This window comes from Erinaceus europaeus, chromosome 12, assembly GCF_950295315.1.
Source record: "Erinaceus europaeus chromosome 12, mEriEur2.1, whole genome shotgun sequence".
In the NCBI taxonomy this organism is placed as follows: domain Eukaryota; kingdom Metazoa; phylum Chordata; class Mammalia; order Eulipotyphla; family Erinaceidae; genus Erinaceus; species Erinaceus europaeus.
Genome location: NC_080173.1, coordinates 94,587,796 through 94,601,236, shown reverse-complemented (window position 1 = coordinate 94,601,236; position 13,441 = coordinate 94,587,796). Strand labels below are relative to the sequence as shown.

General features: G+C 41.1%; 1 protein-coding gene across 30 annotated transcripts in view; it reads right to left on the bottom strand.

The window, feature by feature from the left end:
* The window catches only part of PBRM1 (polybromo 1), a 94,075-nt gene that overhangs the window by 55,010 nt on the left and 25,624 nt on the right, over positions 1-13,441 (bottom strand). For 29 of the 30 annotated variants that reach the window (XM_060204484.1, XM_060204502.1, XM_060204503.1 and 26 more), the window contains 3 exons: positions 11,248-11,461; positions 8,005-8,146; positions 5,465-5,562 (listed from right to left, as the gene is read on the bottom strand). In XM_060204484.1, coding sequence (XP_060060467.1) covers positions 5,465-5,562; positions 8,005-8,146; positions 11,248-11,461 — 454 coding nt within the window. Of the gene's footprint in view, positions 1-5,464; positions 5,563-7,321; positions 7,443-8,004; positions 8,147-11,247; positions 11,462-13,441 lie in introns of those variants that run through there. The other variant, XM_060204501.1, reaches the window with a different exon arrangement.

The window sequence follows — 13,441 nt, the reverse complement described above, 5'->3', positions numbered from 1 at the left end:
GTGGTGAATATTCTGTCCATGTCCTCTCCCCATATTTGGTTGGGGTTATTTGTTTTCTTGTGGTTGAGTTTGGCAAGCTCCTTATATATGTTGGTTATTAAACTCTTGTCTGATGTATGGCATGTAAAGATCTTCTCCCATTCTGTGAGGGGTCTCTTGGTTTGGGTAGTGGTTTTTTTGCTATGCAGAAGCTTTTTAATTTGATGTAGTCCCATAGGTTTATGCTTGTCTTAGTCTTCTTTGTAGTTGAATCCGTTTCATTGAAGATGTCTTTAAAATTTATGCAGAAAAGAGTTCTGCCAATATTTTCCTCTAAGTATCTGATAGTTTGTGGTCTAACATCCAAGTCCTTGACCCACTTGGAATTTACATTTGTATTTGGTGAAATATAGTGGTTCAGTTTCATTCTTCTGCATGTTTCAACCCATTGTTTCCAACACCATTTGTTGAAGAGACTCTGCTTTCCCCATTTAATAGTCTGGGCACCTTTGTCAAAGATTAGATGTCCATAGGTGTGGGGACTTACTTCTGTAAGTATGTATGTCTATTCATGTTCCAGTACCAAGCAGTTTTGATGACAATGGCTCTATAATACAATTTGAGATCTGGGAGTGTGATGCCTCTGGTTCTGTTCTTCTCAAGATTGTTTTGGCAATTCTAGGTCTTTTTTGCCTGGATGATCTGTCAAGTTGAGAGAGTGGGGTGTTGAAGCCCCCTACTATGACTGTGTTGCTGTTAATACATTGCTGTAGCTCTTTCAGTAGATGTTTAATGTATTTAGGTGGCTTCTCATTGGGTGCATAGATATTAATAATTGTTAAGTCCTTTTGATCAACTGATCCTCTAAGTAGTGTCCTTCCTATCTTTTAAAATTTTATTTATTTTAAAATCTATCGTGTCAGATATAATAGCTGTTCCTGCCCCTTTTTTTGGGCCACTGACTTGTATGATGTTTTCCATCCTTTCACTTTGAGTCTGTATTTTTCTTGTTCAGTTAGGTGGGCTTCCTGTAGACAGCATATTGTTGGGTTGTGTTTTCTGATCCATCTTCCTACTCTGTACCTTTTAATAGGTGAATTCAGGCCACTGACATTTATTGATATGAAAGATTGAAGATATTTTAATGCCATTCTTGTAGATTTTTAAAGTTTTGTGATATATGGCATATTTATGGCGGTCTGTTTATAGAAGACCTTTCAGAACTTCTTTCAGGGCAGGCTTGTTGATAGTTGATTCTTTCAACTGTTGCTTAGAAGGTTTTTATGCCTCCATCTAGTCTTTCAACTGTTGTCTTAGAAGGTTTTGATGCCTCCATCTAGTCTGAATGACAGTCTAGCAGGATATAGTATTCTTGGCTGAAAGCCTTTCTCATTGAGCACTCGATAGTTACCTTGCCATTCTCTTCTGGCCTGTAGTGTTTGTGTGGAGAAGTCTGCTGCTAAACTTATGGGTTTGACTCTGTAGCTGACTCTTTGTTTTTCTCCTGAAACCTTCAGGATCCTTTCTTTATCCTTATTCCTTTCCATTCTAAGTGGGATGTGTCTTGGTGTCTTTAAGTCTGGGTTAATTCTGTTTGGAACACTCTGGGCTTCTTGAACCTTTATGTCTTTCATGTTGTCTAGACTACAGAAGTTCTTAGCTATTATGTCCTGAAGAATGCTTTCTTCCCCTCCCTCTCTTTCTTCCTGTGGTAAGCCAATAATGCGTATATTTCTTTTGAAGTCATCTCGTAGCTCTCTGTTGTTTTCAGTATCTCTTAATCTTTTTGAGATCTCTTCTTTTTTTTTTTTTTTCCTCCAGGGTTATTGCTGGGCTCGGTGCCTGCACCATGAATCCACCGCTCCTGGAGGCCATTTTTTCCCCTTTTTGTTGCCCTAGTTGTTGCAGCCTCATTGCGGTTATTATTGCCATTGTTGACGTTGCTTTGTTGTTGGATACGACAGAGAGAAATGGAGAGAGGAGGGGAAGACAGAGAGGGGGAGAGAAAGATAGACACCTGCAGACCTGCTTCACCGCCTGTGAAGTGACTCCCCTGCGGGTGGGGAGCCGGGGGCTCGAACCGGGATCCTTATGCCGGTCCCTGCGCTTTGCGACACATGCGCTTAACCCACTGCACCACCGCCCGACCCCCGAGATCTCTTCTTTTTTAGTTTAAAAGTCTCTAATTTGTCCTCGATCTTGCTAATTCTGTCTTCAGCCCCACTGATTCTATTCTCTCTCCCCTCTACTGTTTTTTGGAGTTCATCTATTTTGTTAACCATTCTGATACTGCTTTAGCTTGTTCAGCAAGTTGTGTTCTTAGCTCAGCTATTTCAGCTATCAGCTCTCTAATAACCTTGAGGTAATTAGTGTTTTTTTCCAGAGTCTCATTTGTTGTTTCTGCATTTCTGATGACAATTCTTTAAAACTCTTTACTCACTCCTGTGATTATTTCCTTTACTAGTGTTTGAATGTTGACCTCATTATTTTGTGCGTCAACTCAACCTTTGGGGGGCTTTTAGCTAGACTCTTGTACTTGTTCATTTCTCCAATAGTTCTTCTTGGTTTAACCATTTTATATAGTACGTTATGAGGTCCCTCTCTTGATACTTTTCAAATGACTGATCACTCTTGCCTGGACTGACATGTGTCAAGAGTAAGGTAATTAAAGGGTTCTTTTTCTTCCCTGTAGGCTATGGGAGCCTGAGGGCTTTTAAACTCTAAGTAGGCTTCTTAGCTTAATCACCGACTCCTGACCAAGAGATAAAGCAGAGTGGGATAGAGATAATCCAGTGGTTATGCAAAGAGACTTTCACAGCCCCACCATTAGGACACTGAGTTATAGATCTTCTCCTGAGTTTCCTCGTTAGTTCTCTGTCTCCTGGTGTCAGCACAGGGGCTCACCCCACCCCCAACCCACTGCTCCAGATACTGAGGCAGTAGCAATGGAGACTCAGTTCATTTGGTGAGTTTTAGGGGAGTTCTCTCCTCCCTTCAGCTGTCTTTTTGTTGGTGAAACACACTGGAGGTGGTGTCTCAACTGGTAAACTGTCGGACTGTTACCAGCCACTTAATCTCTGCCTAGGCTCCTCTCTGTCCACGAGCCACACGTGTTTGCACTCACTGGTGATTTGGTGGGTTCCTGAAGTCATTCAAGTCCTGTTTTGTTGCAGTCCCAGGTGGTCTCCTTTGGTATTCCTAGCAGACCCGGGAGGGGAGAGGAGAGAAACACCGCTGCTCTTTTTAATTTTTTAAAATATTTATTTATTTTCCCTTTCGTTGTCCTTGTTGTTTTTTATTGTTGTTGTAACTGATGTTGTCGTTGTTAGGACAGAGAGAAATGGAAGAGAGGAGGGGAAGACAGAGAGGGGGAGAGAAAGACAGACACCTGCAGACCTGCTTCACTGCTTGTGAAGTGACTCCCTTGCAGGTCGGGAGCCAGGGGCTCGTACTTGGATCCTTACACTGGTCATTGTGTTTTGTGCCACGTGCGTTTAACCTACTGCACAACCGCCCGACTCCCAGTTTTTATCTTTGATTGGTGACTGATTTGGAAAACACAGGTGATGCTATAGTAGAGTTACATAGTTATACTCAAAGAGCTTCTTGATTTGACGTCTCTGATCTGATTTCACATTTTTCCTCCACTGTTTCTGGTATAACAAGGAATTAAGAACTTGGAAGGAAGAAATTCATAGACCAATAATGGAGAAGACTCCCATCTCAGGGAACAACAATCATTGCAGTCACTGTGACATACTGATAGTACAGCAAAGTGATTTTGAAAGCCAAAAAAAAAAAAAAAAAAAAAAAAAAACCTGTCCTGAATGCTATTCCTATTTGCATTTCTAAGTCACATTTTTTAAAAATTTTATTTATTTTTTCATGAGAAACGATGGGAGAGAGAGAAAGAACTAGACATCACTCTGGTACATGTGCTGCCAGGGACTGATCTCGGAACCTCATGCTTGAGAGTCCAATGCCCCATCCACTGTGGCACCTCCTGGACCACTCTAAGTCACTTTTAAAAAGCTATTAACAAATATATGCGGTGGGGGGTTTGATAGCATAGTGATTATGCACAGACTCCTATGCCAGAGATGGCCAAGTCCCAGGTTCAATTCCCTGCACTACCGTAAGATAGAGCTGAGCAGTGCTCTGGTAAAAAAATAAGTAAAGACAAAACTATATCAACAATTCCTTATGACTTCTTAATTCAACTCTGAACCTGTCAAGTACTACTATCAGTGATTAACTAACTGTTCCTTATTTAAGGTGTCCCCCTTGGATGGTATGACTGTTAAGTTGAGGGAGAGAATGGGGTTCCAGAAAGATCAAGCTAGAGAAATTCCATGTGAGGTAAAGACAAGAAAGATGGTCTTGCATGATTCTTTAGGCAGTTTCAGAATTTCAGTAAGATTCCCTTCCATAAAATCCATGAGAGAAAGGGAGGGTTAGGAAGTTGAAAGTAAAGTAAACATACAGTTTAAGGTTTTATGCATTGGCATTTTATAATCTGTCATCCTCAACATGGTAACTAAAGATCAGATTAAAAAGGAGAAAGGGGTGGGAGTCGAGTGGTAGTGAGGTGGGTTAAGTGCAGGTGGCGCAAAGCTCAAGGACTGGCGTAAGGATGCCGGTTTGAGCCCCTGGATCCCCACCTGCAGGGGAGTCGCTTCACAAGTGGTGAATCTCTCCCCCTCGGTCTTCCCCTCTCCTCTCCATTTCTCTCTGTCCTATCCAACAATGATGACATTAATAACTACAACAATAAAACAACAAGAGCAACAAAAGGGAATAAATAAATAAGTATAAATTTTTTTTAAAAAAAAAAAAAGGTGAAGGGGAAGAGCAATGGACTACAGTGTAGTTCAGATTTCTCCTTACCTTTCCTCATTCATATTTCATCTCTGGCATTGTTTCAAATGCCACATTAAAATAAAATTACCCAAAAGCAAAAAGATGAACATGCTTGGCCAAGTTACACAATCCTTTTTTTTCCTTTGCCTTCAGAGTTGTCACTGGGGCTCAATGCCTGACCTACAAATCCACTGCTCCTGGAGGCTATTTTTTCCCATTTTTGTTGCCCTTGTTATTGTCATTATTGTTATTGTTGATAGATGAGACAGAAATGGAGAGAAGGGGAAGACAGAGGGGGAGAGAGACACCTGCAGCCCCACTGAGGTGGGGAGCCGGGGGCTCAAACCAGGATGCTTATGCTGGTTCTTGAGCTTTGTGCCATGTGCGCTTAACCTGGTGCACTACTGCCTAGCCCCCAAATAGTTATTTTATTATCTAACCCATGTAAAAGCAATATAGCACTTAAATAAAGGGAAAAAAAAAGCCACAATCATAAATTAGAAGACATCACACCAAATTAATGTTCATAAGAGAATTCATATTTGATAGTTCAAGATGTTGTTCTGCAGTCACTTAGAAGACAAACAGGAACTGAGAAGACCTCTCTAGCTAGAAGAACATGTACCTTTTTCTTTTGGCACTGCCAGCATCAGAAGTTGCAGAAGAAATCATGCTGTCTCCATCTTCAATGTCGTCTCTTCGGGCAAGTTCCTTCTTCTTTGCCTGAAACAGAGCAGACACCAAGAACCCAGCTCACTTTGCTGAGTATGCCTTGAATACGGGCATGTTCAAGAACTCATTTTAGAATCACTCAGAAAGACAAGCAGGATGCAAAACATTAAAGAGTCACTAAACATTCTCAATAACCAAATTTTAACAAAATTCTTCACAGAAGTAGGATAAAAGATTGAATTCAACAAAGGGCAAAGTTAAACTCTAGGGCAGTGAGAGAGGAGGTTCCTCGATAAAGCACTGGGCTCTTAAGCGGGAGGTCTGGAGTTTGAGCTCATGTACTGATTGCCACATACCAGGGATACTATGGTTCTCCTCTCTCTGATTAAAAAAAGATTACAAAGGGCACTGACTTAACAGCACTCAGCAAATTCTTGGGACACCCTGCTCTCCTGGTCATAAAGTAAAGCAAACATAACCAATAATGTAATTAAGAAGGAATTTTACTGTGAGGTGATTTACTTCTCAGACTTGCACTTTTAAAGATTGGTCAAACAGCTAAAAGTTGAACCAGTTATATATACACAATGGAATACTACTCAGGTGTTAAAAATGGTGACTTCACCATTTTCAGTCCATGTGGGATGGAGCTTGAACGAATCATGTTAAGTGAGGTAAGTCAGAAACAGAAGGATGAATATGGGATGAAATCACTCATAGGCACAAGTTGAAAAACAAGATCAGAAGAGAAAACACAAATCGGAACTTGGACTGGAGTTGGTGTATTGCATCAAAGTAAAAGACTCTGTGGTGGGGGGAGGGTTCAGGTCCTGGAACAGGATGGCAGAGGAGGACCTAGTGGGGGTTGTACTGTTATGTGGAAAACCAAGAAATGTTATGCATGTACAAACTATTTACTGTCAACTGTACATTAATCCCCCAATAAAGAAATAATAGAAGTTCAACCACAGTAAACTCAGCAAATTTATAAAATCGTAAAAATGAAACTTCAAATTCATAGCATTAGTGAAGATTCTATTGGGGCTGGGTGGTGGCGCACCTGGTTGGGTGCACATGTTACAGTGTGCAAGGACCTGGGTTCAAGCCCCGGTCCCCACATGCAAGGGGAAAGCTTTGCAAGTGGTGAAGCAGTGTTGCAGGTGTCTTTGTCTCTCTCTCCCTATCTCCCTCTTCCCTCTTGATGTGTGGCTGTCTACCCAATAAAGAAAGATAATTAAAAAAAAATTTTTTTTCAAAAGATTCTATAAGTGATCTAAAGCTTTTATTGTTTCTTGCCTTTGAGATTTTCTTTCCAGAAAACTTCTACCACAAACCAACAAGTACATATACTTTGTATTTCATATCTATGAGTTGTTTTTTTTTTTTGGTCTGTTTGCTTTGTTTTTGTCTCAAAACCCCTAGATGAACTGAACATAGATAGGTTCCAAGGACTGCTCTAAAAATTGATATAATAAATTCACGAGTACTTCACAGTAATTATCTTAAAGATGTCCATTCACAGACTGGAAGGTAACTGACTGGGTAAGGAAAACCCCACGGTTGAAACCCAGCATCATATGTGAACACCACAGCCACAGGGGAAGCTCTACAGACAGATGACGGAGCAACACCGTGGTGTTTTTTCTTCTCCCATTCTCCCTCCCCGCTCTCATGTCTTTATCTCTCTAAATGAAGTGAAAAGAAGGAAGAAAAAAAGATGTTCTTTTCCTAAGGCCAGTCTTTTATTTTTAATATTTTATTTATTTATTAATGAGAGGGACAGGAGGAGAAAGAAAGAACCAGACATCACTCTGGTACATGTACTGCCGGGGATTGAACTCGGGACCTCATGCTTCAGAGTCCCACACTTTATTCATTGTGCCACCTCTGGACCACTCTAAAGCTAGTCTTAACCTTAACACAGATAAAGTCTAGAACCAAGGAAAAGAAAATGTCAATGGCAAAGTATCATATGTGATTAGAAAGAAATTTCCCGAGGAACCTAAAATACTTCACATTAGGGGAAAAAAAACCTCTATTTCCACTCACAAAGTTAAAAGCCCGACTGAACTAGTATGTCCACTCGACATGGTTCTGACAATTCTGAAAATACTCACCAGCACTTGCAGACGAAATGAATGACATTGCTGTGTGTGTGTTATATCTTAAAAAGCATGAAATGGGGAGTTGGGCGGTAGCACAGCGGGTTAAGCTCAAGTGCCACTAAGTGCAAAGACCAGCATAAGGATCTTGGTTCGAGCCCCCAGATCCACATTTGCAAGGGGCCCGCTTCACAGGCGGTGAAGCAGGTCTGCAGGTGTCTGTCTTTCTCTCCCCCTCTCTGTCTTCTCCTCCCCTCTCCATTTCTCTCTGTCCTATCTAACAATGACATCAATAACAACAATAACTGCAAAACAACAACAAGAGCTACTAAAGGGAAAATAAGTATTTTTTAAAAAGCATAAAATTATTAGCAAAGCCAAGAACTGATACCTGCATGACTTGCTGCAGTTTTAGGACTCGCTTGTAGATGGCTGAATTGGGAACATTATACCGCTTGGCATTTTCGAACATTAAATTCAGATCACACTCCAAATGATCTAGAGTTTCATATTCTTGATTCTTCAGCTTTGTTCTATGAAAGATAACATGACAGGGCTTTTCCATTATGAAACAGCCTTCCTGAAAGCACAGTGCAAGAATTCTGACGGCACCTCTGTGATAATAACTAGACCCGCAAGTAATACTTGGAAGATATGAAGTAAAAAGAAAAAGAGACATATTTCGCCAACATGACTGTTCAACTAGAGGTCCAAAAAATAAACAAACAAACAAATACAAATACTATAAGAAGGAAGTATTTTAGCAATGTTTAAATACTGGGTAGAAAGTCAGTGTAGCCTACCTCTATAAATTCTATCAGTATCATTTGCCAGATTATCACTGCAAATTGTAATAAAATGTCTAACCATTAAAACAAATAACCTAAAACACTGTAAGAATAAGAGAGTGGGGAGTCAGGTGGAAGCGCGAAAGCTTAAGTGCACATGGTGCATAGTGCAAAGACCGGAGTAAGGATCCCAGTTCGAGCCCCTGGCTCCCCACCTGCAGGGGAGTCGCTTCACAGGCAGTGAAGCAGGTCTGCAGGTGTCTATCTTTCTCTCCCCCTCTCTATCTTTCCCCTCCTCCATTTCTCTGTCCTATCTAACAACAATGACATCAATAACAACAACAATAACTACAACAACAATAAAACAAGGGCAACAAAAGGGAATAAATATTAAAAAAAATATTAAAATAAATAAATAAAATTAATGAATGTGGAAGGTAGATAGCATAATGGTTATGCAAACAGATGCTCATGCCTGAGGCTCCAAGGCTCCAAGTTCAATCCCCTGCAGCACAATAAGCCAGAGCTGAACAGATCTTTGGTTAAAAAAAAAAAAAAAAAGAATAAGAGAGTGGCACCTGGTTGAGCACATGTTACAGTATGCAAAGACCCAGGTTCAAACCCCTTGACCCTGCAGGGAGAAAGCTTCACAAGTGGTAAAGCAAGGGTGCAGGTGTCTTTCTCTCTACCTAGCTCCCCCTTCCCTCTTGATTTCTGGCTTCTCTATCCAATAAATAAAGATTAAAAAGAAGAAGAAGAGAGTAACAGCTCAACGGGAAGAACACCACGCTTTCATGCTTGAGGTTCCTAGTTTGATCCCTGGCACTGCATGTACCAGAGTGCTGCTCTCACCTATTTAATAAGAGACTCTCTCATATGTAATAAATAATAATATAATTGTTAGGGGAAGATGACTCCCACCGTATAAAAAAAAAAAGAAAAAACAGAAAGGAAGAAAAGGGGACGGAAGATAGACAGCATAATAGTTATGCAAAGAGACTCTTGTGCCTGAAGCTCCAATGTCCCAGGTTCGATCTCCCAACCTACCAGAAGCCAGAGCTATGCAGTGCTCTGGTAAAATAATAATAATGATAAAGATACTGTAGTGGTTGAAGTATTCTGAACAGCTGAATACCCAATGATAAATTAATATTTTCTTGTATTGATTTTGTCCAACTCATCTGAGTTGTTGGCATATAATTTCCTTCTTATTCTTTTATTGGCTCTAGCTTCTGAAGTGACAACTCCCCCCCTTTTTTTTTGGCATCCAGGGTTATTGCTGGGCTCAGTGCCTGCACCATGAATCCACTGCTCCTGGAGGCCTTTTTTTTTTTCCCCCTTTTGTTTCCCTTGTTGTAGCTTTGTTGTGGTTATTATTGTTGTTGATGTCGCTCATTGTTGGATAGGAAAAATAGGAGAAATCGAGAGAGGAGGGGAAGACAGAAAGTGGGAGAGAAGGATAAACACCTGCAGACCTGCTTCACCGTCCATGAACCAACTCCCCTACAGGTGGGGAGCTGGGGGCTTGAACCGAGATCTTTACGCCAGTCCTTGCGCTTTGTGCCATAAGCGTTTAATCCTCTGCGCTACCGCCCGACTCCCTAACTTAATATTTTCTAAATGGAAAGAAGAAAAAGGAAAACAAGATAAACCATTTTTCAGGTATTATTTCAGCTGATGAATTCTCAAGAAGTCAGGTTTATTCAACTATTAATACAGAATTTAAATAAAGATAAATTATTATCATTTAAATGCCCATAGAAGGTATAGGCAGGAAGGGCTTTGTTCAGTTATTTATTTTTGATAGAGACAAAGGCCAAGAAAAAAAAAAAAGAGAGAGGGAGAGGGAAAGAGAGGGAGAGAGAGAGAGGGAGGGAGGGAGGGAGAGAGACCACAGCACTGAAGCTTCTTTCAGTGCAGCTGTGGCAGACTGAGCAAGAGAAAGCAGCTCATTATAGTGATGGACAGTCTTGCTGATCCAAAGAGCTTATTTCTCTCCTTTCGTCCCTTTTCTTTTTTCCTTCCTTCCTTCCTTGTCTTTCTTTGTTTTTTTAATAGAACACTGATCAATTCTGGCTTATGCTGGGGCCAGGGATCAAACTTGAGATTTTCAAGACTCAAGTATAAAGTCTTTTTGCATAACCATTAAGCTATCTCCTCAGGTTCTCTCTGCTCAGTTAAGAAATAAACAAACAGGTAAATTCTGAGTTGCAAGAATTTTTTACAAGCCATACTCTGACACATAAAATCTGAGCTAGAACACTACTTATTTGCTTTGTGACTCCATTATGATAGAAAAAATATCATTTGTATCTAACCAAAATTATTTTTCATTCTTAATACAGGAATGATATTTAAGCATACTCTACTTATGTGAGAAATGCCTTCACCTTTAGTATATTTTTTTTTCCTCTCCAGGGTTATTGCTGGGGCCCACAATATGAATTCAGTGATCCTGAAGGCCATTTTCCCATTTTTGTTGCCTTTGTTGTTGTTATTATTGTTGTTGTCACTGCTGCTGTTGTTGGATATGACAGAGAGAAAGCGAGAGAGCAGAGGAAGATCAAGAGGGGGAGAGAAAGACAGACACCTGCAGACCTGCTTCATCGCTTGTGAAGAGGACCCCTCCACCCTCCCCCCGCCCCCCGCAGATGGGGAGCCGGGGGCTTGAACCAGAATCCTTACACTGATCCTTGTGCTTTGCACCATATGGGCTTAATCCACTGTGCTACCGCCCAGCTTCCTACCTTTAGTATTCTCACTCGTTTTAGGAAGGCATATTTATGTGCAGACTCCACCACAAGAAAAAAGTGATTAGTACTCAGCAATGTAGAACATATTTTTACCTGATCTGTTGTAGTGATATGGGCATTTTAATTTGTTGATAGTAGTCAGGATATTTTTTCTTTGAAGGCAAATGAAAAAAAGGTTCAGCTATTAGCTGTCCTTGGTTATTCCGACAACTCCTAACTGTATCATAAAGCTGATAAAAAGGATTTGAAACATCCATAAATGAAGTAATGCTCTCTGCTTCCGATTCTCCTTCTTCATAACGTGCAGCTAGAAAGAAAGAAAAAAGTAAGTGTAGGAAATAACCATACTAAAAATTTTCTAACAACTTTCTAGATCAAGCTATAAGTTTTTATTTATTTATTTTATTTTAGTTATTTTTTTGCCTCTAGGGTTACCGCTATGGCTTGGTGCCTGCACTACAAATCCACTGCTCCTGAAGGCAATTTTTTCCCTTTTGTTACCCTTGTTGTTTACCACTATTGTTATTGCTATCATTGTTGTTGTATAGGACAGAGAAAAATGGAGAGAGGAGGGGAAGACAGAGAGGGGGAGAGAAATAGACACCTGCAGACCTGCTTCACCACCTGTGAAGAGACACCCGGGGGAGCCGGGGGCTCGAACTGGGATCCCAATGCTGGTATGCGCACGGACGCTTAACCTGATGCGCTACAGCCTGGGCCCCAAATTTTCAGTTTTTTACTGAGGAATATTGTTTTACAAGTCTGCTGTCATCTCAGTTTCACAGCTCCCAGAAATATAACATTTTCCTTTACCTGTGCTCCTTTTGTTGCCGGGGCCAGGGACCAGCATGACAGCTCTCTAGTCCTGGTAGCCCTCACCCCAGCTTCTTTTCTTTGAGGGTGAGACACAGAGAGAAAGAGTGGGGAAGACAGAGAAACTTGTCAAGCCCCTTTCCCTGCAGTTGGAGACCAGGGGCTTGAACTTTACCAGTTTTGCCGCTCCCCAGCCCAGACCAATTATTTTAAAAGGATAGTTTTGGCCTTTAAAAAGATGATGCAGGGGTCAGGTGGTGGTGCACCTGGTTAAGCATATACATTGCAGTTTGCAAGGACCCAGGTTCAAGGCCCTGATCCCCACCTGCAGAGCTGCAGGTGTCTCTCTGTCTCTTTCCCTCTCTATCTACCCCTTCCCTCTCAATCTCTGACTGTCTCTATCCTATCAATAAAGATTAAAAAAAAAAAGTACTAGGGGGCCGGGCGGTAGCGCAATGGGTTAAGTGCACATGGCACAAAGTGCAAGGACTAGCATAAGGATCCTGGTTTGAGCCCCTAGCTCTCCACCTACAGGGGAGTATCCTCAAAAGCGATTAAGCAGGTGTGTGCATGTGTCTGTCTTTCTCCCACACCCATCCCCCCGCCTCTCTCTTCCCCATCTCTCTGAATTTTTCTGTCCTATCCAACAACAACAATAGCAAAGGCAACAATAATAACAACAACAAGGGCAACAAAATGGGGAAAATGGCCTCCAGGAGCAGTGGATTCATAGTGCAGGCACCGATCCCCAGCAATAACTTTGGAAGCAAAAATAAATAAATATGATGCTAGTAATGCTTAATATAACTGCATAATTATGTAAAGAAATGTTACATAGAAAGATGTGTTTTTTGGGTAGGTGAGGGGGAGAGTTCAGGTCCTGGAACATGATGACAGAGGACCTAATGGAGGCTTTACTGTTAAGTGGAAAACTGAGAAATGTTATGCATGTCCAAACTATTGTATTTACTGGCAACTATAAAACATTAATCCCCCAGTAAAGAAATAAAAAAAAAAGAAGGAAAAGAAAAAGAAGGTTTTGTTTGGGCCAGCAAAATAACTCAGGTTCAAGACCAGGCCTCGCTGCATTGAAGGAAGCTTTGGTAATGTGGTTTCTTTTTCTATCTGAAAACATCTGCCCAGAGTGCTGAAGCTCTGGAGTGGGGGAACAAAAAGTCATGTTTCTAAAAGCCACAAAACAGTTTTTGTTCTCAACATCCTTTCTCCCTCCCTCTCCTCCCCACTACCCCAGCCCTTCCCGCCAGAACAACACTCAGATTCAGCTCCCAGCGGTGTGAGCAATGGAACCTGGGGCCTCAGAAGCCCGAGGCATGAGTCTTTTGTACACCTATTGTGTTACTGCCCTGGACCACTAGTTTCTCTCTTTTTAAAATATTTATTTATTCCCTTTTGGTGCATTTGTTGTAGTTGTTATTGTTGTTATTGATGTCATTATTGGATAGGACAGAGAGAA